This window comes from Rhinoraja longicauda, chromosome 19 (assembly GCF_053455715.1).
Source record: "Rhinoraja longicauda isolate Sanriku21f chromosome 19, sRhiLon1.1, whole genome shotgun sequence".
Classification (NCBI taxonomy): domain Eukaryota; kingdom Metazoa; phylum Chordata; class Chondrichthyes; order Rajiformes; family Arhynchobatidae; genus Rhinoraja; species Rhinoraja longicauda.
Window position 1 is genome coordinate 39,654,639 of NC_135971.1, and position 26,248 is coordinate 39,680,886.

Below are 26,248 nucleotides of genomic sequence, written 5' to 3' on the forward strand. Positions count from 1 at the left end.
ACACAGGGACAAGCCCTTGCATCGTAACGTCTGTGCTGGCAATGTTGCCATTACAAATTAATCCCATCTTCCTGCACATGGTCTATCCAGTCTGAAGCAGGGTTTCGATCCAAAACATCACCCAGTCCTTCTCTCCGGAGATGCTGCCTTTCCTGCTGAGCTACTCCAGCTTTTTGTGTCTATCTTTAGTTTAAACCAACATCTGCAGTTCCTTTCTACACACTCCTTCATTTCCTCTCTGTTCGCGCGCCAGAACCCAAGAGAGACAAGAGAGTTAAGCGTCTTTAATTAAATGTCTAATTAAATGTTCCAACAACAGAACAATTAAATTCTTACTTACAGCAGCTTAATGGGCCCATAAACAGAGTACAAATAGATAAAAAAGATAATAATAAAAAATAAAAGGACCATGATATACAGTACGTGTGGCACGCCAGCAAAAATCAATTTATTAGCTCACATAAAATATAGAGCAGTGCAGCATATGTGCCTGTTTAAATACCTTTAAACATTGCTGTCATATCTGTTTCCACTATTGCTGTCATATCTGTTTCCAAGCACCCACCACTCTGTGTAAAAAATACTTGCCTTGTAAATCTCCATTGAGATTTACCCCTCTCTCCTCTATGTCTGTGATAATTATTTATACTTCCATCAGGTCCCCCCCACCCACCCACCCCCCTCAGCTTCCGACTGTACAAAAGCAAACAATCTAAGTTTGTCCAACATCTCCTCACAGCTGACACTCTCTAAACACTGCTTTCAATTTACATTCAAAGGGAAATGTGATGAGCGACAGATGATCTGCTATCGACTGCAAGATAAACATCAATGAAGATTCTGGGATTAACCTGTATTCTTCAAATAACGTGTGGGATTATTTTTCAGAGGACTGGTATTGATAATTTGAAATATATATTGCATTGAATCAGGCCATTCAGCCCATCGAATCCATACCAGTCATTGACCACCCATTCACACCAGTTCAGTGTTATCACATTTTGAATTCACGGAGACCAATTAAGCTACAAGCCAGCACGTGCTTGAGGTGTGCGAGGAAGCTGGAACACCTGGAGGAAGCCAGCGCAGTCACAGGGGGAAGGTGCAGACTCCACACAGACAGCACCTGAGGGCAGGATCGAGGCCAGGCCACAAGCTCGTAAGGTCATACGGAATGGGTATAGATTTAGGCCATTCAGCCCATCTAGTTCATTCCACCATTCAATCTATCTCTCACTCCTCACCCCATTCTCCTGCCTTCTCCCCATAACCTCTGACACCTGTACTAATCAAGAATATATCTATCTCTGACTTAAAAATATTCACTGACGGCCTCCACAGCCTTCTGTGGCAAAGAATTCCATGGATTTACCACTGGCAAAATAAATTTATTCTCATCTTCCTAAAAGAACGTCCTTTAATTCTGAGGCTATGACCTCTAGTCCAAGACTATACCACTAGTGGAAACATTCTTTCCACATCCACTCTATCCAAGCCATTCACTATTAAGTAGGTTTCAATGAGGTCCCTCCTCATTCTTCTGAAGTGCGGTGAGTACAGGCCCATTGCCGACAAATGGTTCATGATAGGTTAACCTACTCATTTCTGAGATCATTGTTGTAAACCTCCTCTGGACCCTCTCCAGTGCCAGCACATCTTTCCTCAGATATAGTGCCCAGAGTTGCTCACAATATTCTCTAGCACTGAGGGAGCAGCTCTGCCAGCTGAGCCATTGTGCCACCCTGGTAGTATTTTGGTTTAACACGTGGCTGTAAAATTGCATCACAATCTCTGCAGAATGCCCTGTACAGCACTAGATTCCACTGATGTTTCTTTGGTGGGATATTGACCCACGGCTCTCTGACTGAGAATGGAGATATGCTAAGGCTGACACCGAATGATAAAAAATGCATTGCACACAACTCACAGTTACTTCTTGCCTGGGCGGACGGAGCCCGCAGCTGGGGCCTGGTCATCGCCACAAAGGCGTCTGGAGAGGACCCGACAGCGTTAGTGGAGAGGCCTGTGCGTCGGTTGATGATGGCTCCGATCAATGGACGAGGACGGACACGTGGAATCGAGGACACCGCTGCCGAGGGAAGGAACAAAGGAGGATCTGGTGTGTGGGGGGGGGGGGGGGGGGGGTGGGGATTTGTAATCTTGTAAGCGCCCTTCATGGGCGACTATTTGCGTACCTGGTGTATGCCAACAAAGAAGTTCACTGAGACTTGTCGCTTGTGACAATAAAATATTCAATTCAATTCAATTCAATCAACAGCAACCTCTCATAATCTATTGATAACAGGCCTTTTATTACAAGATGGCATTCTCTGGAAAGGAGTAGGTTATTTAAAAATATTTTAATCAATTTCTCTGATACAAGTGCACTGACCTCTTGTTCTGCTTTCGTTGCAAGGCGGCACTATCTGCAATGCCTTAGTGTAAGAAAATAACTGCAGATGCTGGTATAAATCGAAGGTATGTATTCACAAAGTGATGGAGTAATTCAGCAGGTCAGGCAGCATCTCAGGAGAGAATGAATGGGTGACGTTTCGGGTCGAGACCCTTCTTCATCTACAATGCCTTTCTCACACGACTGAACTTAGGACATCAGTTTTGACATGGCACGTTTGAGAACTATTATTCATTTTCAGGGAGACACCACAGCCGAGCCTGAACTAGATTACATGCTACTCCATAGCTAATGGCGAGAACAAAGCTTTTTGTCTGTCAGTCTGATATTGATTACAGTTGGATTCAGGAAACCCAATATCAAGTACAGCCTTTCACAAGGAAAAGCAAACAAATTGTGGCATTTACTTGAAGAAATACTCACTCCATATTGGACTATGTTAATGGATTCTGCCTTCAAACAATGAGCTCAAACCATGCTGAGCAAGTCCAAGGAATTATTAATGTATACAAAGGAACTGCAGATGTTGGGTTAAACCGAATATATTAGTAACTCAGAGGAACAGGCAGCACCTCTGGATAGAAGGAATGGGTGATGTTTTGGGTTGAGACCCTTGCGGGAAATAAATCCTTCTGGCCTATGTGTAAATCGCATGTCAATGAGAATGTAGATGTTGACTGTTAAAAGTGAGGCAGTGGGATTTGGATGGAAATGTGAACTTACGGAATTTAAAAGTTGTCTACTGGATCTGAACACATCTGCGTCTGTAGTAGGGTCTCGACCCAAAATGTCACCGATTGCTTCTCTCCAGAGATGCTGCCTGTGAGTTACTCCAGCATTTTGTGTCTATCTTCCGTGTAAACTGGCATCTGCAGTTCCTCCCTACACACTTGGTGTGTGAATCAGAATTGTGGGAATGGATAGTTTTTTGAATGGGTATGTGCTTCTGAATGGTGTTGGTGGATTCTTGCCATAGAGGGAGTACAGAGAAGGTTCACCAGATTGATTCCTGGGATGGCAGGACTTTCATATGAAGAAAGACTGGATAGACTCGGCTTGTACTCGCTGGAATTTAGAAGATTGAGGGGGGATCTTGTAGAAACTTACAAAACTCTTAAGGGGTTGGACAGGCTGGATGAGGGAAGATTGTTCCCGATGTTGGGGAAGTCCAGAACAAGGGGTCACAGTTTAAGGATAAGGGGGAAGTCTTTTAGGACCGAGATGAGAAAGTTTTTTTCACACAGACAGTGGTAAATCTGTGGAATTCTCTGCCACAGAAGGTGGTTGAGGCCAGTTCATTGGCTATATTTAAGAGGGAGTTAGATGTGGCCCTTGTGGCTAAAAGGATCAGGGGGTATGGAGAGAAGGCAGGAACGGGATACTGAGTTGGATGATCAGCCATGATCATATTGAATGGCGGTGCAGGCTCGAAGGGCCGAATGTCCTTCTCCTGCACCTATTTTCTATGTTTCTATGTTTCTATGATACATTTTTGATGGGTATATGATTCAGAATTATGTGAATGGTGGAATTTTTGAATGGGGCATGGGATTTAGAATTGTGTGGATAGATCAAACTTTTCAAAGGCAGTTACATTTATGCAATTGATCTATATTTATCATATCTAATTTTGTAACATAAACCTGAATCTCAAATTGAATTAACTACGTTCCACCCTGTCTCTTGATCTTTATACAGTTGAGAAGCTATTGAAAGAGTGTTTTTTCACTCAAGAACCCAGGCAATAGTGGACAGTTTATCAGCAACATTTGGCCCAGTGCCTGAGGTGCTCCAGTCACTAAGTGATAGAAATTTATTTGTCATTCCTCAAGTCCCACATTGTGTAAGAGGTTGGGGCTGGAGTCTCTGCCCAACAGGTCTGTCAGAAGAGTTACAGGAACAGAGGCAGGTTGAATGTGTGCTTTGTAGAATATCAAATACAGACCATTACTGGTCAGGAACAGACCCTTTTGCACACAATGTCTATGTTGAATGTAATGCCAAGTTAAACTAACCTATTCCTCTTGCACATGATCCATCAGACTACATTCCCTCCATACCCATGTGCTCATCCTTAGTGGAGGAAGGAACTGCAGATCCTGGTTTAAACTGAAGATATACACAAAATGCTGGAGTAACTCATCGGGACAGACAGCATCTCCAGAGAGAAGGAATGGGTGACGTTGCCTCTGCTCTACAACACTCCCCAAAGGCCTACCATTTACTGTGTAGGTCCTGCCCTTTTTAGATGTCCCAAAAATCAACACCTCACACTTCTCTGTATTAAATTCCATCAACCATTCCTCGGTCCACCTGGCCAATCGATCCAGATCCTGCTGCAATCTTTCACAACCATCTTCACTTTCAGCAAAACTACCCACTTTTGTATCATGAGCAAACTTGCTAATCTTGCCCTGTACATTCTCATCCAAATCAATTACGTAGATGACAAACAGTAACGGGCCCTGAGGCACACCACTAGTCACAGGCCTCCAATAATCTCTAGAGAGAAGAAATGAAGAAGGGTCTTAACCTGAAATGTCACCCGTTCCTTCTCCCTTGAGATACTGCCAGTCCCGCTGAGTTACTCCAGCTTTTTGTGTCTATTATCGGATCGATTGTAATCATGTATTGACTTTCTTCTGACTGGTTAGCTCGCAACAAAAGCTTTTCACTGTACCTCGGTACAGGTGACAATAAACTAAACTGAACTGAGATCATTAATACTTCACACCTGTACATAAACCTGGACAACTGAATTTTAAAATAATTATTGACTATAACCTGCTTATGGATTCAAGTGACAGGGGGTGTATTGGTTCAATGGTACTTTATTGTCTCATATACCTGGCTGCAGTGAAATTCCATTATCCATACAGTTCAGTCAAAAATTTACTGTACACAATGACAATCATACTTTAGTCCAAGACTACAGGAAATATAGATTACATTGAGACAATACACAAGAGTTACTACATTTCCACTAACATTTTGCACAAGTCAAAACTCCAAAGCTGTTAACAATGTAGAGATTTAACGACCTTATATCCTATTGCTTTGGTGGCAGCATTGGTTTGGAGTTGCAGGGTTTAGCCTACAATGTTTGGTAATAGTGTAAAGTTCACAATATCAGGATTATTCTTGCATACACAAAACATTGGTCCACGGCCCCAACTTGAATCTGATTTTATGAATTAATTGGCCATTGTACACTTGGCATGACATTCCTTATCAAGATTACTAGAAGGGACAACCTGCTCAGCCAATGTTACCTCAAAGTGACTGAGTGTGGTTAACATGGATTGACTTGGAACATTTCCTGAAATATCATCACACATTGAAATGATAACACAATCAACTGTGTAAGAAAATAACTGCAGATGCTGGTACAAATCGAAAGTATTTATTCACAAAATGCTGGAGTAACTCAGCAGGTCAGGCAGCATCACAGGAGAGAAGGAATGGGTGACGTTTCGAGCCGAGACCCTTCTTCAGACTGTTATTAGATGCGCAGAGTCTTTTGCCCAGAACAGGGAAATCGAGGACCAGAGGACATAGGTTCAAGATGAAGGGGAAAAAATTTAATAGGAATCCGTGGCGTAACCTTTTCACACAAAGGGTGGTGGGCGTATGGAACAAGCTGCCAGAGGAGGTTGTTGAGGCTGGGACTAGCCCATCGTTTAAGAAACAGTTAGACAGGTACATGGATAAGACGGGTTTGGAGGGATGTGGACCAAGCGCAGGCAAGTGGGACTAGTGTAGCTGGGACATTGTTGGCCGGTGTGGGCGAATTGGGCCGAAGGGCCTGTTTCCACACTGCATCACTCTATGCCTCTATGACTCTGTTAATGAAATAAATTAACTTGACGATCAAGTACATAGTTTGCAGCTGTTCCCATTCCTTATGGAGATTCCAAGTAACCCAATCAAGATGACTCAATGTTAAGTGGCTGGAAAATGTAGAGTACTCAATAATCAAGATCTGGAACTTTCGTGACCTTCCTTCCATTATAAAGTCAAAAGTGAGGATGTCTGCTGTTGATTGCACAATGCTCAATTTCATTTCCTCATTTATTCACTGCACCACAAGTTTTAGAGTTTACCAGCGACAAAACATACTGCAGATACGTGTCGTCTAGTCCATCAGAACATTCCAAATTCAACATCTCAAGCACAAGAACAATAAAGTCAGCAGATGTGTGGGAACCTGACCTGGGGTCCATCCTGACTTAGAAATGAATCTCCATTTATTCATAGTTTAGTTTCGTTTAGAGATACAGCGCGGAAACAGGATCTTCGGCTCACCGATTAGGCACTGACCAGCGACCCCCCACATTAATACTATCCTCCAACACTAGGGCCAATTTACACACTTATACCAGCCAATTAATCTACAAACATGTACGTCTTGGGAATGCGGGAGGAAACCAAAGACCTCGGAGAAAACCCACGCAGTCACGGGGAGAACATGCAAACTCCATACAGACAGCTCCCATAGTCGGGATCGAACCCAGGTCTCCAGTGCTGTAAGTGTGGAAAGGCAGCAACTGTACTGCTGCGCCACCGTTCCGCCCCATAGATAGACACATTGTGCTGGAGTAACTCAGCAGGTAAGGCAGCATCTCTGGAGAAAAAGGATGGGTGATGTTTCGAGACAAGCTCTTAGCGCCATAGACTATTATTGTTATTGTTGCACCATTATTGTTTGTTTTTTGTGTATACATATGAGTGCGTATGTGTCTGCTATATATACACAGACACATACGCACTCATATGATATAATATGATATATGATATATAATATGAATACGATCTGTATATATGTGTATTTGTGAGCACGTATATATACACACACTGATTTTTTAATTTCTTGTTTATTGTATTGTTTACAGTGTACTATGTTTACATGTTCTGCTGCGCTGCTGCAAGAAAGAATTTCATTGTTCTATCTGGGACATATGACAATAAAACACCATTGACTCTTGATTCTTGAATGTACATAAAGTATCTTTGGATTCCTCTTAATCTTCTTTGCCAGAGTTGACACCAAAATTGGTTCTATATTAGGTAATGAAAATTGTTGAGTAAGATTACAAAAGAATGTTGATCAACCAGAAAGTTATGGAGGTGAGGGGGTGGGGAGGTGGGGGGGTGGGGGAGGTGGGGGAGGGTGAGGGTGAGGGGGGGAGGTATGGTGGTGAGGGGGTGGTGGGGGGGTGAGGGTGAAGGGGGGGAGGTATGGAGGTGAGGGGGTGGGGGGGGTAGTGGTGGTGGGGGGGAGGGTGAGGGTGAGAGGGGGGAGGTATGGAGGTGAGGGTGTGGGGGGTGTGGGGGAGGGTGGGGGAAGGTGAGGGTGAGGGTGAGGGGGGGAGGTATGGAGGTGAGGGGGTGGGGGGGTATGGGGGATATCAGGGGGTGGGGGGTCAGGGGGGGAAGGAACGGCAGTTAAATTTTAACCCAGACAAGTGTGATTTGATGCATTTTGGGAAGTCGAATCAGGGCTGGCCAAATCTATTGCAGGATTGTAAAGAGTGCTGTACCTCGGTGTACAATTACATAGTTCCCTGAAAATGACATGATAGTTTGATAGGGCAGTGGAGGGAGTATATGTCTGAAGAATGGCCTCGACCCGAAATGTCACCCATTCCTTGTCTCCAGAGATGCTGCCTGTCCCGATGAATTCCTCTAGCTTTTTGTGTCTGTTTTCGGTTTAAACCAGCATCTGCAGTTCCTTCCTACACAGAGTATATGTCATGCCTTGTTTCATCGGCCATGGCACTGAGGACTGGAGTTGGGGTGTCATGTTACAGTTGTACAGAATGTTGAATTGGCAACCATTAATCTGTCTCGGGCCTCAGCTGACTTGTTGAACAAAAGACTCAAGGCCCAGGAGCGGTTGGAGACGGTTGGAGATAAAAACGTTCCCACACACTTTAAAAGAAGTGGTCTGGAGGAAGCCGCTGATTGGTGGATGCGGACTGATTGGGCGTAACCCCGGGGTTGTATTTCTGCTTTCTGTTCGTACTTTTAGTTAAAGGTTCAGTGAGTTAAGGGTTCGGTGAGTTAAGGGTTCGGTGAGTTAAGGGTTCGGTGAGTTAAGGGTACAGTGCTTTTTAGTAAAGGTACAGTTTAAAGGATTATGAGTGAGTTGATTTAATTTGGGGGTAAGACATGTCAGTTGAGATCGGCCCCGTGGAGTGCTCATCCTGCAACATGTGGGAGATCAGGGATATTGTCGGTGTCCCTGATGACTACGTGTGCAGGAAGTGTGTCCAGCTGCAGCTCCTGGCAAACCGCATTGAACGGTTGGAGCTGCGGTTGGACTCATTCTGGAGCATCCACGATGCTGAGAATGTCGTGAATAGCACGTACAGTGAGTTGGCCAGACCGCAGGTAAAGGTTAAGCGGAAAGAAAGGAAACGGGTGGCCACTAGCCAGCGTAGCAGTAGGCAGGTAGTGCAGGAGTCCCCTGCGGTCATCTCCCTCCTAAACAGATATGCCATTTTGGATACTGTTGGGGGAGATGGCTCATCAGGGGAAGGCAGCAGCAGCCAAGTTCATGGCACCGTGGGTGGCTCTGCGGCAAAAGAGGGGAGGAAAAAGAATGGAAGGGCTATAGTAATAGGGGATTCAATTGTAAGGGGAATAGATAGGCATTTTTGTGGCCGCAAACGAGACTCCAGGATGGTATTTTGCCTCCCTGGTGCAAGGGTCAGGGATATCTCTGAGCGGCTGCAGGACATTCTGAAGGGGGAGCGTGAGCAGCCAGTTGTCGTGGTGCACATTGGCACCAACGATTTAGGTAAAAAACGGGACGAGGTCCTACAAGGTGAATTTAGAGAGCTAGGAGATAAACTTAAAAGTAGGACCTCAAAGGTAATAATCTCTGGATTACTACCAGTGCCACGTGCTAGTCAGAGTAGGAATTGGAGGATATTTCAGATGAATACGTGGCTTGAAAAATGGTGCAAGGGGGAGGGATTCAAATTTTTAGGACATTGGAACCAGTTCTGGGAGAGGTGGGACCAGTACAAACAGGACGGTCTGCACCTGAGCTGGAATGGAACCAATGTCCTAGGGGGAGTGTTTGCTAGTGCTGTCGGGGAGGATTTAAACTAATGTGGCAGGGGGATGGGAGCAGGAGCAGAAAGACAGAGGGGTGTAAAATGAGGGTAGAAGCAACAGGTAGCAAGGTGAAAAGTAAAAGTGGCAGGCAGACAAATCCAGGGCAAAAATCAAAAAGGGCCACTTTTCAACATAATTATATAAGGGGTAAGAGAGTTGTAAAAACAAGCCTGAAGGCTTTGTGTCTCAATGCAAGGAGTATACGTAATAAGGTGGATGAATTAAATGTGGAGATAGTTATTAATGATTATGATATAGTTGGGATTACAGAGACATGGCTCCAGGGTGACCAAGGCTGGGAGCTCAACATCCAGGGATATTCTATATTCAGGCGGGATAGACAGAAAGGAAAAGGAGGTGGGGTAGCGTTACTGGTTAGAGAGGAGATTAAAGCAGTGGAAAGGAAGGGCATTAGCTTGGAGGAAGTGGAATTGATATGGGTAGAGCTACGAAACACTAAGGGGCAGAAAACGCTAGTGGGAGTTGTGTACAGGCCACCTAACAGCAGTAGTGAGGTTGGGGATGGCATCAAGCAGGAAATTAGAAATGCGTGCACTAAAGGTGCGGCAGTTATAATGGGTGACTTCAATCTACATATAGATTGGGTGAACCAAACTGGCAGGGGTGCTGAGGAAGAGGATTTCTTGGAATGTTTGAGAGATGGTTTTCTAAACCAACATGTCGAGGAACCAACGAGAGAACAGGCCATTCTAGACTGGGTATTGAGTAATGAGGAAGGGTTAGTTAGCAGTCTTGTTGTGCGAGGCCCCTTGGGCAAGAGTGATCATAATATGGTAGAGTTCTTCATTAGGATGGAGAGTGACAAAGTCAATACAGAAACAAGTGTTCTGAACTTAAAGAAAGGTAACTTTGAGGGTATGAGGCGTGAATTGGCCAAGATAGACCAGCGATTGATGCTGAAAGGGTTGACGGTGGACATGCAATGGAAGGCATTTAAAGGTCGCATGGATGAACTACAACAAGTGTTCATCCCAGTTTGGCAAAAGAACAAACCAGGAAAGGTAGTGCATCCGTGGCTAACAAGGGAAATCAAGGATAGTATTAAAACAAAAGATGAAGCATACAGATTAGCCAGAAAAAGCAGCATACCAGAGGACTGGGAGAAATTCAGAATCCAGCAGAGGAGGACAAAGGGCTTAATTGGGAAAGGGAAAATAGATTATGAGGGAAAACTGGCAAGGAACATAAAAACTGACTGCAAAAGCTTTTATAGATATGTCAAGAGAAAAAGATTAGTTAAGACAAATGCAGGTCCCTTGCAGTCGGAAACAGGCGAATTGATCAAAGGGAACAAGGAGATGGCAGACCAATTGAACAAATACTTTGGTTCTGTCTTCACTAAGGAAGACATAAACCGTCTGCCGGAAATAGCGGGGGACCGGGGGTCTAATGAGATGGAGGAACTGAGTGAAATCCAGGTTAGTCGGGAAGTGGTGTTAGGTAAATTAAATGGATTAAAGGCAGATAAATCCCCAGGGCCAGATAGACTGCATCCCAGAGTGCTTAAGGAAGTACCCTCAGAAATAGTGGATGCATTAGTGATAATTTTTCAAAACTCTTTAGATTCTGGAGTAGTTCCTGAGGACTGGAGGGTAGCTAATGTAACCCCACTTTTTTAAAAGGGAGGGAGAGAGAAAACGGGGAATTATAGACCAGTTAGCCTAACATCGGTAGTGGGGAAAATGCTAGTCAGTTATTAAAGATGGGATAGCATCACATTTGGAAAGTGGTGAAATCATCGGACAAAGTCAGCATGGATTTACCAAAGGCAAATCATGTCTGACGAATCTTATAGAATTTTTCGAGGATGTAACTAGTAGAGTGGATAAGGGAGAACCAGTCGATGTGTTATATCTGGACTTTCAGAAGGCCTTCGACAAGGTCCCACATAGGAGATTGGTGTACAAACTTAAAGCACACGGTATTGAGGGTTCAGTGTTGAGGTGGATAGAAAATTGGTTGGCGGACAGGAAGCAAAGAGTAGGAATAAACGGGTCCTTTTCGGAATGGCAGGCAGTGACTAGTGGGGTACCGCAAGGCTCAGTGCTGGGACCCCAGTTATTTACAGTGTATATTAATGATTTGGACGAGGGAATTGAATGCAACATCTCTAAGTTTGCGGATGACACGAAGCTGGGTGGCAGTGTTAGATGCGAGGAGGATGCTAGGAGGCTGCAGAGTGACTTGGATAGATTAGGCGAGTGGGCAAATGCATGGCAGATGCAATATAATGTGGATAAATGTGAGGTTATCCACTTTGGCGGCAAGAACAGGAAAGCAGAGTATTACCTGAATGGTGACCGATTGGGAGAAGGGGAGATGCAACGTAACCTGGGTGTCATGGTGCACCAGTCATTGAAAGCAAGCATGCAGGTGCAGCAGGCAGTGAAGAAAGCGAATGGTATGTTGGCATTCATAGCAAGAGGATTTGAGTTTAGGAGCAGGGAGGTTCTGCTGCAGTTGTACAGGGCCTTGGTGAGACCGCACCTGGAGTATTGTGTGCAGTTTTGGTCTCCTAACCTGAGGAAAGACGTTCTTGCCTTAGAGGGAGGACAGAGAAGATTCACCAGATTGATCCCTGGGATGGCGGGTCTTTCATATGAGGAAAGATTGGATAGACTGGGCTTGTACTCGCTGGAATTTAGAAGACTGAGGGGGGATCTTATAGAAACATATAAAATTCTTAAGGGGTTGGAGAGGCTAGATGCAGGAAGATTGTTCCCGATGTTGGGGGAGTCCAGAACCAGGGGCCACAGCTTAAGGATAAGGGGGAAGTCTTTTAGGACTGAGATGAGAAAACATTTCTTCACACAGTGGTGAGTCTGTGGAATTCTCTGCCACATAAGGTAGTTGAGGCCAGTTCATTGGCTATATGTAAGAGGGAGTTAGATGTGGCCCTTTTTGCTAAAGGGATCAGGGGGTATGGAGAGAAGGCAGGTACAGGCTACTGAGCTGGATGATCAGCCATGATCATATTGAATGGCGGTGCAGGCTCGAAGGGCCGAATGGCCTACTCCTGCACCTATTTTCTATGTTTCTATATTTCTAAGGTCTGAACTCTGAAAAGAATAAAATCAAGAAATTCAAGTTGCCACTCATCCAAGGACTGAATAACGAAACACGTTTTATTTTTCCTTCTCTGGCTTGAGAACTCTAAACATTGATCTAATTTGCTTCATAGTGGAGTCCCTTTATAAAATGGCCATCCGCAGACATCTATCCTGTGTCCACACTGTTTCCCAAGGGCACCTCACCTATTTTAGCTCTGCTCTCAACAAGCATCAATCGCATTATCCCTCTCTCCATCTCTCTATCTATCAACCTCTCTCCATCTCTCTATCCATCAACTTCTCACCATCTCACTATATCTCTCTCTATCTCCCTATCGCTCTCCATCCATTTATGTCTCCATATCTCATGCCTCAGCTTGATCTATCTATCTCTCATCTCTTTCATTTTTGCAGAGTGAAATCATTAATCAGTCTAATAACACTGAATGATATCAGAGCATCAGTCCCCGAGGCATACCACTGATCACAGGCTTCCAATCTAAATAGACAACCCTCCACTACCACTCTCTAACTCCTATCACCAAGCCAACTTTGTGTCCAATTGACTAGCGCACCCTGGATCCCATGCGTTCCAACCTAATGGACCAGCAATCCATGTGGGACCTTGCTGAAGTGTGGCATGGTGGCGTAGTAGTTGGACCACTATTTACAGCGCTAGAGACCCGGGTTAAATCCTGACTGCAGGTGCTTTTCTATATGGAGTTTGTACATTCTCCCCGTGACCTGCCTAGGTTTTCTCCAAGGTCTTCAGTTTCCACCTGCACTCCAAAGACAGGTTTGGACGTTAATTAGCTTGGTATAAAAGGTAAAATTGCCAGTGTGTGTAGGGCAGTGTTAATGTGCGGGGATCGCTGGTTGGTGCAGACATGGTGGGCTATAGGGCCTGTTTCCTCGCTGTATCTCTAAACTAAACTAAACATAGACAATATCTAATACCCAGTTACATACTAGGTAATTTACAGCAGTCAATTAACCAACCAACTCGCATGTCTTTGGGATATAGGAAGAAACCGGAGCATTTGGTGGAAATCCACAGGGTCGTTGGGAGAGCATGAAGATGATACAAGCAGCACGCGAGATCAGGATTGAATCCAGGTTGCTGTAGCAGAGAGACAACAATTCGGCCAGCTGCCTCAATATACTGCCTTTTTAAAACAAAATTCAAAATAAAGCTGTGTCTGCATTGTCTAAGCACGAGCTCTCAGGGCAGATTTAGTTCAGTTCAGTTTAGTTTGGTTTAGTTTAGTTTAGTTTAGTTTAGTTTAGTTTAGAGATACAGTGCGGAAACAGGCTTTTCGGCTGACCAAGTTTGCGTCGACCAATGATCCTTTTACTTTGACACTATCCCACACACACTAGGGACAATTTACAAGCCAATTAACCTGCAAAACTGTACGTCTTTGGAGTGTGGAAGGAAGCCGGAGCACCCGGAGAAGACCCACACGGTCACCCAACATACAACCTCCGTACAGACTGCACCCATAGTCAGGATTGAACCCGGGTGTCTGGTGGTATAAGGCAGCAAGTCTACTGCTGCCACCCCTAAGTATAGATGTAGGGGAAGATACAGCAGCCTGAAAACCGTGACCACCAGATTCAAGAACAGCCTCTTCTCAGCAACCATCAGGCTCTTCCTTACCAACTGTTATAGATGCAGCATAGAAATCATACGTCACAGCTTGGTTGAGGAATAGCTCTGCCCAAGACCACAAGAAATGACAGAGAGATGTGAATGTAGCCCCATCCATCACACAGACCAGTCTGTCCACCATTGTCTCCATTTACACTTTCTACTGCCACAGGAAGGAAGTCAAGGGCCTTTCTCACACACTTGTATTTATGTATACAGCAGCAAAAACAATGCTGTTCACCATAGCTTGGTGCACATCACAATAACAAACCTCAAGCTAAACCTTAAAGGGTGAATTAGTGTCTAAATGGAGAGAGACTGTAAATGAGTGAAGTTCAGATGGGATCTGAGTGTTCAAGTGCATGCATCAAAATAAGTCAGCAACAGGCCAAATAACCAGTGAAAATAATGCAGTCTTTACTGCAAAAGGGATGGAGTTGAAGAATAGGGAGGTTTTATTACAATTATGCAGGATGATAGTGAGTCCATAACTGGAATACTGCACACAGTTTTAACATTTAAAAAACGGTATAAGAGCATTGGATGCAGACCGGATGAAATTCACCAGATTAAGTCAAGAGATGAAAATCTTTTCCCATCAAGAGCGATAAACAGTTTAGGTCTGCATTCCTTGGAGTTTAGAAAATGGTGAGTGACTTTATTCACAAATGCAATACCTTTGAGGGCTTTTCATGATAGATGTTGAGATGTTTCACTGGTGGGAAAGTCTAAAAACAATGGGATACAACTACAGAATAAGGGACCAGTTGTTTAAAACTGCGGTGCCTAAAAATTATTTCTATCAGAAGGGAGTGAATCGCTGGAATTCTGTGCCCAGTGGTGGTAGTGGCTAAGGCATTAGATATGCTTAAGAACAGATAGAGAAATCTTTGAATAATTCAAACAATTGAGGTTTATGGGGTAATGGAACAGAGGAGATGTATTCTACTCCTGCTATATTTTCTTGTGTTCTTGAAGGTTACCCTCATAAATAAAGTTAGAACTTAGAAACGTAGGAAATAGGTGCAGGAGGAGGCTATTTGTCGCTTCGAGCTAGCACCGCCATTCATTGTGATCATGGCTGATCATCTACAATTAGTAACCTGTGCCTGCCTTCTCCCCATATCCCTTGATTCCACTAGCCCCTAGAGCTCTATCTAACTCTCTTTTAAACTTGCAACCAACATTTCAAACAGAGGGGCCTCACAGTCGCATAGCAGTAGAGTTGCTTCCTTGCAGTATCTGTGACTCAGGTTTGATCCAGACTATGGGTGCTGTCTGTACCAACTTTGTATGTTCTCTCTGTGCCACGTGGGTTTTCTTCTGGTGTTCCAGTTTCCTCCCAAATACCAAAGACCTGCAGGTTTGTAGGTTAATTGGCATCTGTAAATTGTCCCTTGTGCATTGGATAAAACTGGGTAGGCGGCATAGTGATGCAAGGCGTGACACGGAGGCGCAGTGGTAGAGTTGCTGCCTTACAGAGCCAGAGACCAGGGTTTGATCCTGACCACGGATGTATGTATGGAGTTTGTACTTTCTCCCTGTGACCTGCGTGGGTTTACTTCGGAGGTTCCAACTTCCTCCCACACTCCAAAGACGTACAGGTTTGCAGGTTAATTGGCCCCACGTGTGTGTAGGATAGTGTTAGTGTGCAGGGATCACTGGTCAGTGCAGATTCGATGGGCCGAAAGGACTGTTTCCATGCTGTACCTCCAAACCAAACTAAACTAAGGAGCTGAGACCAACTGGTCAGTGATCATCATATTGAATGGTGGGTCAAGTTTAGTGACTACTCCATGGGGCTGACAGCCTACTACTGTTCTATTTCCTCGTGTTCTTAATGGTTCCCTTATGGAGGCAACTAGAACTTGGAGGCCAAGGTTTCAAACTGAGGAGAATTTTATTATTTTTTTCTCTAAGAAGATAATGAATCATGGAAATTTTCAACTGCAGAGAGTGTTGATTCATTATGTTACTGGGAAGGATGGATTTGTTTCATTGGGAAGCTGTGGGTTATTGGCTACAGGCAAGAATGGGAAGTTGTGGTCAAGTGTAGATCAGTCATGACCTAATTGAGCTGCAGAACAGACTTTACCTATGGCCAACAAATGCTTCATTGTTCTTGTGATCTCTACAACTAACCATGACAATCATTGCACTCTGACTTGTCTATGATTGCACTCACGTATGGTGTGTTATGACTGGATAGCATGCAAAACATAGTATTTCACCATCTTTTGATACACATTACAATAATAAACTAAATTAAACTAAACTAAACTTTAGGGAGAAGGAAGCAGAATAAAGTGGCCTAGATCAGTGGATGAGTAATATGGACTAAAACATTGGTATGGACTAGTTCTGCCAGAGACTTGTGGGCCTATTCCTGCTTCTCCTTTCTTGTGTTCAAGTATTTGATGTCTCTTGCTTACTGTGGACACTGATCTGAGTTATAACTTCTGTAACAAAAGTGAATTAGTTTAGCACTATCCAAGCAAAATTATAAGCATTTTCAAAAGTGCAGACTTAAATCTGGTGTTGTGAGAGGGAAACACAGACATCTTTAGATTGATTGAAATGATTTTGGTTAAGAATTAAATTAAATTGAATAGAAATTAACATTTTGACTTTAGACTTCAGAGGAAACAGGCCCTTCGGCCCATCGAATTCTCACTGACTCCCCGTACACACATCAACGACAATTTACAATTTTACCAACGCCAATTAACCTAAAAACCTATACTTCTTGGAGATGTGGGAGGAAACCGGAGCACCTAGAGAAAATCAACACTGTCACAGCGAGAACATACAAACACCGTAGAGACAGCACTGGTAGTTAGGATCAATCCGAGTCTCTGCTGCTGTCGGCAGCAACTCTACCGTTCCGACACTGAGGATATCTCGAATTACAAAAGCAACATTTTGGGCTCATCACCAACCATGTGCATTCTTTATATGGTACGTTAATATGGCGTTTATTGCATTGAAACAGGCCCACAAGCTTGCCCTGTCATTCAATACAATCCCTTAGTCATTCCTGATCTGATTTAATTGGTGAGCACGCAAACGAAAGCTTTTCACTATATCGCAATGCAAGTGCCAATAATAAACCAATACCAATGCTATTGTGTACGTTCTCCCCATATCTGATAGATAGGTCCTTACTAAACGTGTAGACACCAGTGTCGTCTATATCCACCACTATGCGCTGCACAGTTTCAATGTCCAAACTAGCTTCCAATATAACTTCTTCACAGAATACCATTTTGAGTTGAAAGATACAACATGGAAACATGCCCTTCAGCCCAGCATATTGACCATCCAGTCACCCCATCACACTAGTTCAATGTTGTCCCACTTTCTTGTCCATTCTCTACACAAGCTAGGGGGAATTTACAGAGGTCAATTAACCAACAACCCCACACATCTGTGGAATGTGGGAGAAACCCAGAGCACCTGGAGGGAGCCCAGGTGGTCACAGGACGAACGAGCAATATCTACACAGACAGCACCCGAGGTCAGGATCTAACACAGGTCTCTGGTGCTGTGAGGCCGCAGCTCTACCAGCTGTGTACTGTGTTTGGTTTCCTTCTTTTTGTTCTGCATTAGAATGATTCAAGTCAGGATATGCAATTGGATTTATGGGTCTCCTGAACCATAGAATAACGTTAGGAGCAGTTAGCAGCATAAGAATGGAGCGTTATCTGAAACGTAATTACAGTTCTAGACAACTACGCCCTGCCATATGTTATCTATTCCATTCGCTATAGCGTGCGAAAAAAACAAAGTCCTGGAGTAACTCAGCAGGTCAGGCAACATCTCTGGGGCACATTGATGGACACTTTTTCAGATTGGGATCTTACTTTAGACTGACTATAGTGGGGATAGGAAGCTGGAAGGGAGATGGGGAGGGGGCAGACAAAGCCCGGCAAGTGATAGGGAACTAAAGGTGGGGAGGGGGTGGGGTTAATTGGCAGATGGGTGGATAAAGGCTATAGATGAAAATGAAATGTGTAGGATGGAACCGAAGATAGACACAAAATGCTGGAGTTACTCAGCAGGACAGGCAATATCTCTGGGGAGAAGGAATGGTGACATTTAGAGTCGAGAGCCTTCTTCAGACTGTCAGGGAAGAGGGAGATACACAGATAAGGAAGTGTTAGGTGTGAAAATAGGACAACGGGAATGGTGATCAGGGAAAATGTAGAATAGATCATTGTTAGCTGGGAGAAGGTAACAACAAAGCAGACAGATAAAATGTAGTCGGAGACAGTAAGACTAGTGGGAGGATTGGGAAGGGGCAGGGATGGAGAGAGAGAGAGGGAAAGCAAGCGTTACTGGAAGTTAGAGAAGTCAATGTTCGTACCGCTGGGGTGAAAGCTGCCCAAGCGAAATATGACTTGCTGTTCCTCCAATTTGCGCTGGGCCTCACTCTGACAATGGAAGCCCAGGACAAAATGGTCAGTGTGGGAATAGGAGGGGGAGTTAAAGTGTTTAGCAACCGGGACACCAGGTAGGTTTAGGCAGACTGAGCGGAGGCGAAATAAATCGCCCAGCCTGGCTTGGTCTCGCCGATGTAGAGAGGTTGCCACCTGGAAAAGCGGATACAGTCGATGAGGAGGTGCAAATGACCTCTCTCCCCCCCCTGAAAAGACCGTTGGGATCCTTGGATGGAGTCGAGTTGGGGGGGGGGGGGGGAATAAAGACAGGTGCTTCACGTTGATTTCTTGCTCAGGGTTCGCAATTTGCAATTATTGTATCCTTGCCTCAGACATTTTGTATTTTCATCTCTGGCCTTTGCCCGATGATCTGCCGATTAAATTAACTTCCCTTCACCTGTATCCATCTATCACTTGCCAGGCTTCGTCCTGCTTCCACCTCGCTTCCAGCTATCTCCCCCGTCTGCCGTCACCTATCCCTTTTCTCCGGAGATGCTGCTCGACCCGTTGAGTGACCCCAGCACTTTGTGTCTGTCGTCGCCTACCCATGCTCTCCGGAGTTGCTACCTGCCTGCTGAGTTTGGATCTTATAGAAACTTACAAAATTCTTAAGGGGTTGGACAGGCTAGATGCAGGAAGATTGATCCCGATGTTGGGGAAGTTCAGAACAAGGGGTCAATAGACAATAGACAATAGACAATAGGTGCAGGAGTAGGCCATTCAGCCCTTCGAGCCAGCACCGCCATTCAATGCGATCATGGCTGATCACTCTCAATCAGTACCCCGTTCCTGCCTTCTCCCCATACCCCCTCACTCCGCTATCCTTAAGAGCTCTATCCAGCTCTCTCTTGAAAGCATCAAGTTTAAGGATAAGGGAGGTCTTTTACGACCGAGATGAGAAAGTTTTTTTTCACACAGAGAGTGGTGAGTCAGTGGAATTCCCTGCCACAGAAGGTAGTTGAGGCCAGTTCATTGGATATATTTAAGAGGGAGTTAGATGTGGCCCTTGTGGCTAAAGGGATCAGAGGGTATGGAGAGAAGGGAGGTACAGGATACTGAGCTGGATGATCACCCATGATCATATTGAATGGCGGTGCTGGCTCGAAGGGCCGAATGGCCTACTCCTGCACCTATTTTCTATATTTCTATGGTTCTGAGTTCTACCAGTGTCTTTCTTTATTGTAAATCGGCATCTGCACCTCCTCGTCTCTCCATTGCAGTGAATTGTTCGTGCTGGTCCAATGACCTCGCTCGACAACCGGTGACGATGAGTGTTATTTTTACTCTGATTGCATGGTGAGGTCCTGCTTTGATGGACTGTTGGTGAGGTTTGGCTCAGTCGCTGCACTTGACTGTAAGAGGCCGTGCGCGGAATGGTTCTGTTCCTCTTGCTGAGTTTCTTCCGCGTACAAGGGGCTCTAGCCGGTAAGTTAACGATTCTCGTTTTATTCGCTACTGGCTAAAGTTTCTTGACTTTTTCTCAATCTGGACAGGAGGCGACTCGGTTTAAAAAGCGCGCATTACACATTCAGCCTGAGGTTCATGCGAACGTTAAAAGGGTTTAATCACCCTGTTTCAGGACATTCCAGACTAGATTTTCTGCTTTGATTTGCACCATACCCGGTTTCCTTTGTGTAAGAAGGAACTACAGATGCAAAATCAGTAAAAGATCAACACACACTCTGCATTTTGTTATTGACTGAGCGATAACTCCAAACGTGCAGTCGTCACGTTTACGTTGTGTTTAAATGATCTGGATAAGGGGATTGAAGGTTTTGTGACCAAATTTGCAGATGATCATAAAATAGATGGCACCTATTTTAGGCAATGCAGAGGAAGCAAGGACTAGGACAGATTAGGAGAGTGGGCAGCGAAGTGGCAGATGACATTCAGTATGGCAAAGTGTGGAGTTATGCATTTTGGTAATAAGAATAAAGGCGCAGATTATTTTCCAAATTGAGAAGTAATCTAGAAATCGGAGGCGCACAGTGACATGGGGGTGCTGGTGCAGGGCACCCAAAAAGTGAATTTGCAAATTGAATCAGTAGTCAGGAATGCAATTTCGATGCTAGTATTTATGTCAAGGGAACTGGAATACAAAAACAGAGATGTCATTCTGTGGCTCTAAAAGCGCTGTGTGCAAATTTGGGCCCCCAATCTGAGGAAGGATGTGCTGGCTCTGGAGAGGGTCCAGAGGAGGTTTACAAGAATGATTCCATGAATGAGTGAGTGGGTTAACATATGATGATCGTTTGGCAACACTGGGCCTCTACTCGCTGGAGTTGAGAAGGTTGAGGGAGGAACCTCATTGAACCTTACAGAATAATGAAAAACACAGATGGAGTGGATGTGGAAAGGATGTTTCCACTGGTGGGAGAGTCTAGGACCAGAGGTCATTGCCTCAGAATTAAAGGGTGCTCTTTTAGAAAGAAGGTGAGGAGGAACCTCTTTAGTCAGAGGGTAGTTAATCTGTGGAACTAATTGCCGCTGGGCTGTGGAGGCCAAGTTGGTAGATATTTTTAAGGCAGCGATTGACAAATTCTTGATTAGAATGGGTGTCAAGGGTTATGGAGGTGAAGGCAGGAAAATGGGATTAGGAGGCAAAGATCAGTCATGATCAAATGGTGTCGTGGACTCGATGGGCCGAATGGCCTAATTCTACTCCTGTAACGTGCACTTGTTATTGGTAAGAGGGGAAGTGAAACCTTAGTTTTACGAACATTTCCCCATCTTTTCACATTTACTTTGAGTCATGCAGCAGGAAAACATGCACCTCGGCCAAACTCATCCATGCTGACCAAGATGCCCCATCTAAGGTACTCCAATTTGCCCGCATTAAGCTGATTTTGTTCTCAAACATTCCTTTTTTATATGTATTTTTTCACATATATATATATAGTGTGCAGTGAAAGAATATATATAAGCTGATTTCGTTCTCAAACATTCCTTTATATTCTTTCACTGCACACCATATATATATATATATATATATATATATATATATATATATATATATATATAGTGTTGCTGAAAGTAAAAATTTTATTGTTCTGTCTGGAACACATGATAATGAAACATTTGATTCTTGATTAGGTACACGTGACAATAAACTAATCTAAACTATGCATGTATCTGCCCGAATGTCTTTTAAATGTTGTTACTGTATCTGCCTCAGCTACTTTCTCTGGCAGATTAGTTTCCCATTGGGTTCTTGTTAAATCTCTTCCCTGACAATAGAATTCCAGTTTCCAGTTTAGTTTATGGTCATGTGCACTGAGGTACAGTGAAAAACATTTGTTGCATGCAAACCAGTCAACAGAAAGAAAATATATGATTACAATCAATCCAATCACAGTGTATAGATGCATAATAAGGAAATAATGTTTAGTGCAAGGTAAAGCCAGTAAAGTCTGATCAAGGATAGTCCGAGGGTCACCAAAGAGGTAGATAGTAGTTCAGCACTGCTCTCTGGTTGTGGTAGGATGATTCAGTTGCCTGATAACAGCTGGGATGAAACTGTCCCTGAATCTGGTGGTGTGCGTTTTCACACTTATGTACCATTTGCCTGAAGGGAGAGTGGAGAAGAGGGAGTGGCCAGGGTATGATTCATCCATGATTATGTTGCTGGCCTTGCTGAGGCAGCGGGAGGTGTAAACAGAGTCAATAGAAGGGAGTCAGGAGGAATGGATGGGTAGTGGAAAGTAAATAAACATTCACTTCCTGGTTCTGATCATGTCCAACCCACTCTTCGAGGTAATACCCTCTAATCCAGGCAGCATTCTGGAGGCAGGTAAATATTTGAGGAACTGGGAACTAAGGGCTGTGGTAAACTGGCAGAGAGAGAGAAAGAAAGCTTTGGATAAATTAACTGTGACCATATTGAATGATGGTTCATGCTTAAGGGGCATAGTGGTCATCTCCAGCTCCTATTTTCTTGTGCTGATGATCTGCGCTGATTAACACAGTCACGTTTCTACTTGGAATAATTATAGTAGATATCGCATATGGTATCGCCCTTCCTCACACAGCATCTGCCATTCCTTCTGCCACACTAAATTATCATATTGGAACCAATTTGACACTTGGGTGTCTGAATGCATTTCGCAAAACCGAATAATGTCCCAGCCCTACATGTCACCCGTCCATGTTCTCCAGGGATGCGGCCTGATCCTTTGAGCTGCTCCAGAACATTTTGCCTTTTCTAATAATGGTCTCCCTGCACACTCAAACGTACCCCCCCCCCCGTTTGGCCATTTATAATATCAAAGTAATGCAAAAGTGGAAGTTAAAATAGAAAGGAGATAAGGAAGAATTTCTTTAGTCAGAGGGTGGTGAATCTGTGGGATTAATTGCCACTGGTGGCTGTAGAGGCCAAGTCATTGGGTATGTCAAAGCGGAGATTGACAAATGTTTGATTAGTTAGGTTTAGTTTTTAGTTTAGAAAAACAGCACGGAAAAAGGCCCTTCGGCCCTACGAATCTGTGCTGACCAGCAATTCCCGCACATTAACGCTACCTACACACACTGGGGAAAATTTACACTTGTACAAAGGCAATTAACCTACAAACCTGCACCTCTTTGGAGTGTGGGAGGAAACCGAAGAACTCGGAGAAAACCCACGAGGTCACGGAGGAAACGTACAAACTCCGTACAGACAGCAGCTGTAGTTGGGATCGAACCCGGGTCTCCAGCGCTGCATGTGCTGTAAGGCAGCAACACTACCGCTGCGCCACTGTGCTGCCAGATTAGTAAGAATGTCAAAGGTCACAGGGAGAAGATAGGATAATGGGGTTGAGAGGGAATGATAGGTCAGCCATTAATAAATGGTGGCGTAGACTCGATGGGCTGAACAACCTAATTCTGCTCCTATGACTTTTGAAGTTACGAATAGTTAGTACCAAGTGCTCATGAACATGAGGGATACTCTTTTTTTCTCCCCAGACTGGTGTGGCTGGAACCAAAATTCACAGTTTAAAAATAAGGGTTCAAACATTCTTATGGCACCAAAACACAGTGACAATTGTGTATTGCCGCGGTTAGGTCTGCCATATGATTTTACCGAGTTGTATGTGAAACAAAGCATTTCGCTGTACCTAGGTGCATGTCAAAATAAATATCAATGAATCACTGAATTCAGTGTAGTAATGAGATGAGATGTTTTCACCCAGAGGGTAATTAGTCTTTCAAATTCTCTGCCCAAGAAGGCTGTGGGCATTCAGTCAATCAGGTGCTTGAGGCAGGGATAGGAAGATGCTTGGATACAAAAGGAATCGTAGGTTAGTTCGGAAAAATGGTGTTCTGCTACAGGATCAGTTATGATCTTATAGAATATCAGTGATTGGGGACAAAGGATGAATGGCACCCTTTAGCTTGTGTTATGTTTGTTCACACTCCACAAGAGAGTCAAGAAGGAGAGAGAGTCAAGAGTGTTCAATTGTCATGTTATGACTACAAAACAATGAAATGCTTGCAGCAGCATAGCAGACCTGTAAGACAATACAAACAGATAACATACTAAAAGTTCAGTAAATTGATAATTCCAATACTTATGCAAATACACCTTGAATACCTAGTTCAGCCAAAGACAGTCCATTGGTCTGCAAGGTCCAACTTGACACATTACCTTCCCATGCTCACCAGCGATGACGCCTGATCTGCTGAGTTACTCCAACAATTTGTCTTTATTTTGTTAATTATTCATAGTTGAGTTTAGTGTAGTTCATTGTTCAATATGGGAAGAATTTAATAATCTTGCAATCACATTCAAGCACGCATCTATGGAGCCATACGAAACAATGACATTATCCTTCGATGGTAATAATCTAAATTGGTGAAAGGAGAAACAGGCAGAGATATAAAGAATAACATATTTATAGCAGTTCCAATGTGGGAAAATGCTACAATGAGATTTGTAAGCACATTTTTTGTAAAATTTTACTTTGAGCAGTGTCATGGCATTACATGACAATGAGCAAAATAAACATTTAAGGTGCATCGTGAAGGAAGAATAAGAGGTCGGGATATTTAGGGAGCAATTCTACAACTTAGGCCTGCTCTTCAGATGAAGTACTTATATTTGTGAATAATCAGGAAGTTACACTGCCCCATTCATCATGGAGACTGACCTCCCCTCCATCGAAGGGATCTATACGAGACGGTGCCTCAAAAAGGTAGCCAACATCATCACCCTAGCCACGCTCTCATTACCTCCTACGATGGGGAAGAAAGTATAGGTGTTTGAAAACCATGACCTCCAGGTTCAAGAATAGCTGCTTCCCAACAACCATCACGCACTTGAACACTACACAACACCAACCTCAACTGTGAAATTCTATGGACTGTCTTTGGTTGCACCGAGGACTGAGATTTTGTTTGTATCAGTATTGAGGTTAGTAATATATTGATTTTATTTTTGTTGGTTTTATTGCGTATTTTCTTTGTGTATTGTGTGTACAGACCTGTTATCCTGCTCTAAGTAAAAATCTTTGTTCCATTTCTCTGTGTATGTGCGCGCGCACACATATACATACACACACACACACACACACACACATATTTTGGTGTCGGAGAAACAGACATAGACATTTAAAACACAGTATATGGGGAAAAATGCAGGGGGAGGAGCTGTGTAGGAAGGAACTGCAGATGCTGGTTTGAACCAAAGATGGACAAAAAAAGCTGGAGTAACTCAGCGAGTCAGACAGCGACTCTGGAGAAAAGGAGTAGGTAACGTTTCGGGGCAAGACCCTTCTTCAGACTGATAATCAGGGGAAAGCGAAATGAGAGGTACAGATAGTGGTATAGAGAGATATCAGAACAAATGAATGCAAGATATGCTTTGAATGAAAGAGCTGTTGGTCTTAGATATTTAATTGCAGCTCCTCAGAATTTAAGGTATGAATATTTTTCAATCAGAAAGATGATGAGTGAATGGGATGGAGCAAGTTAGCACAATGATGACAAAGTCTGAAGAAGGGCCTAGACATGAAACATCACCCATTACTTCTCTCCAGAGATGCCGCCTGTCCCGCTGAGTTACTCCAGCATTTTGTATCCATCGCTAAGTGCTGGAGTAACTCAGCCGGTCAGGCAGCATCTCCGGAGAACATGGGTAGGGTCTACAGACTGAAGAAGGGATCTTGACCCGTAACATCTATCCATCATCACATATCCATGATCTCCAGTGATGCTGCTTTACCCGCCATGTTGCTCCAGCACTGTGTGTCTCTTTCTTTGTAAACCAACATTTGTTATTCCTTGTCTCCACAATGTAAATTGACTGTCATTTGTAGGTAATGATAGAATCTGGTGAGAGATGATGGGAATTTGGGAAGAATAAGAATGGGTTGGTCGAAAGTAAAGAGAATTTAATTGTCATTATACTGGCAATGGAACAATGAAATTCTTATGCACATATTGAATATACACCAGTCCGTGATGGAATAAATTAATATTAGTAATACCAGGTAACCAGACCATAATAGTGCAAAAACAAAATGTCCTTACTGCAACCAAAATAAAGTCCATAGCAGGTCAGAGTTGTTGAGGT

General features: G+C 43.8%; 1 protein-coding gene and 1 long non-coding RNA gene across 2 annotated transcripts in view; one reads left to right on the forward strand and one right to left on the reverse strand.

Moving 5' to 3' along the window:
- Positions 1-26,248, reverse strand: part of LOC144603240 (uncharacterized) — a 150,594-nt gene that overhangs the window by 122,915 nt on the left and 1,431 nt on the right. The window lies entirely within an intron of this gene.
- The window catches only part of LOC144602983 (class I histocompatibility antigen, F10 alpha chain-like), a 32,404-nt gene continuing 26,228 nt past the window's right edge, over positions 20,073-26,248 (forward strand). Inside the window, exon 1 of the mRNA XM_078416106.1 lies at positions 20,073-20,124. Coding sequence (XP_078272232.1) covers positions 20,073-20,124 — 52 coding nt within the window. The remainder of the gene's footprint in view (positions 20,125-26,248) is intronic.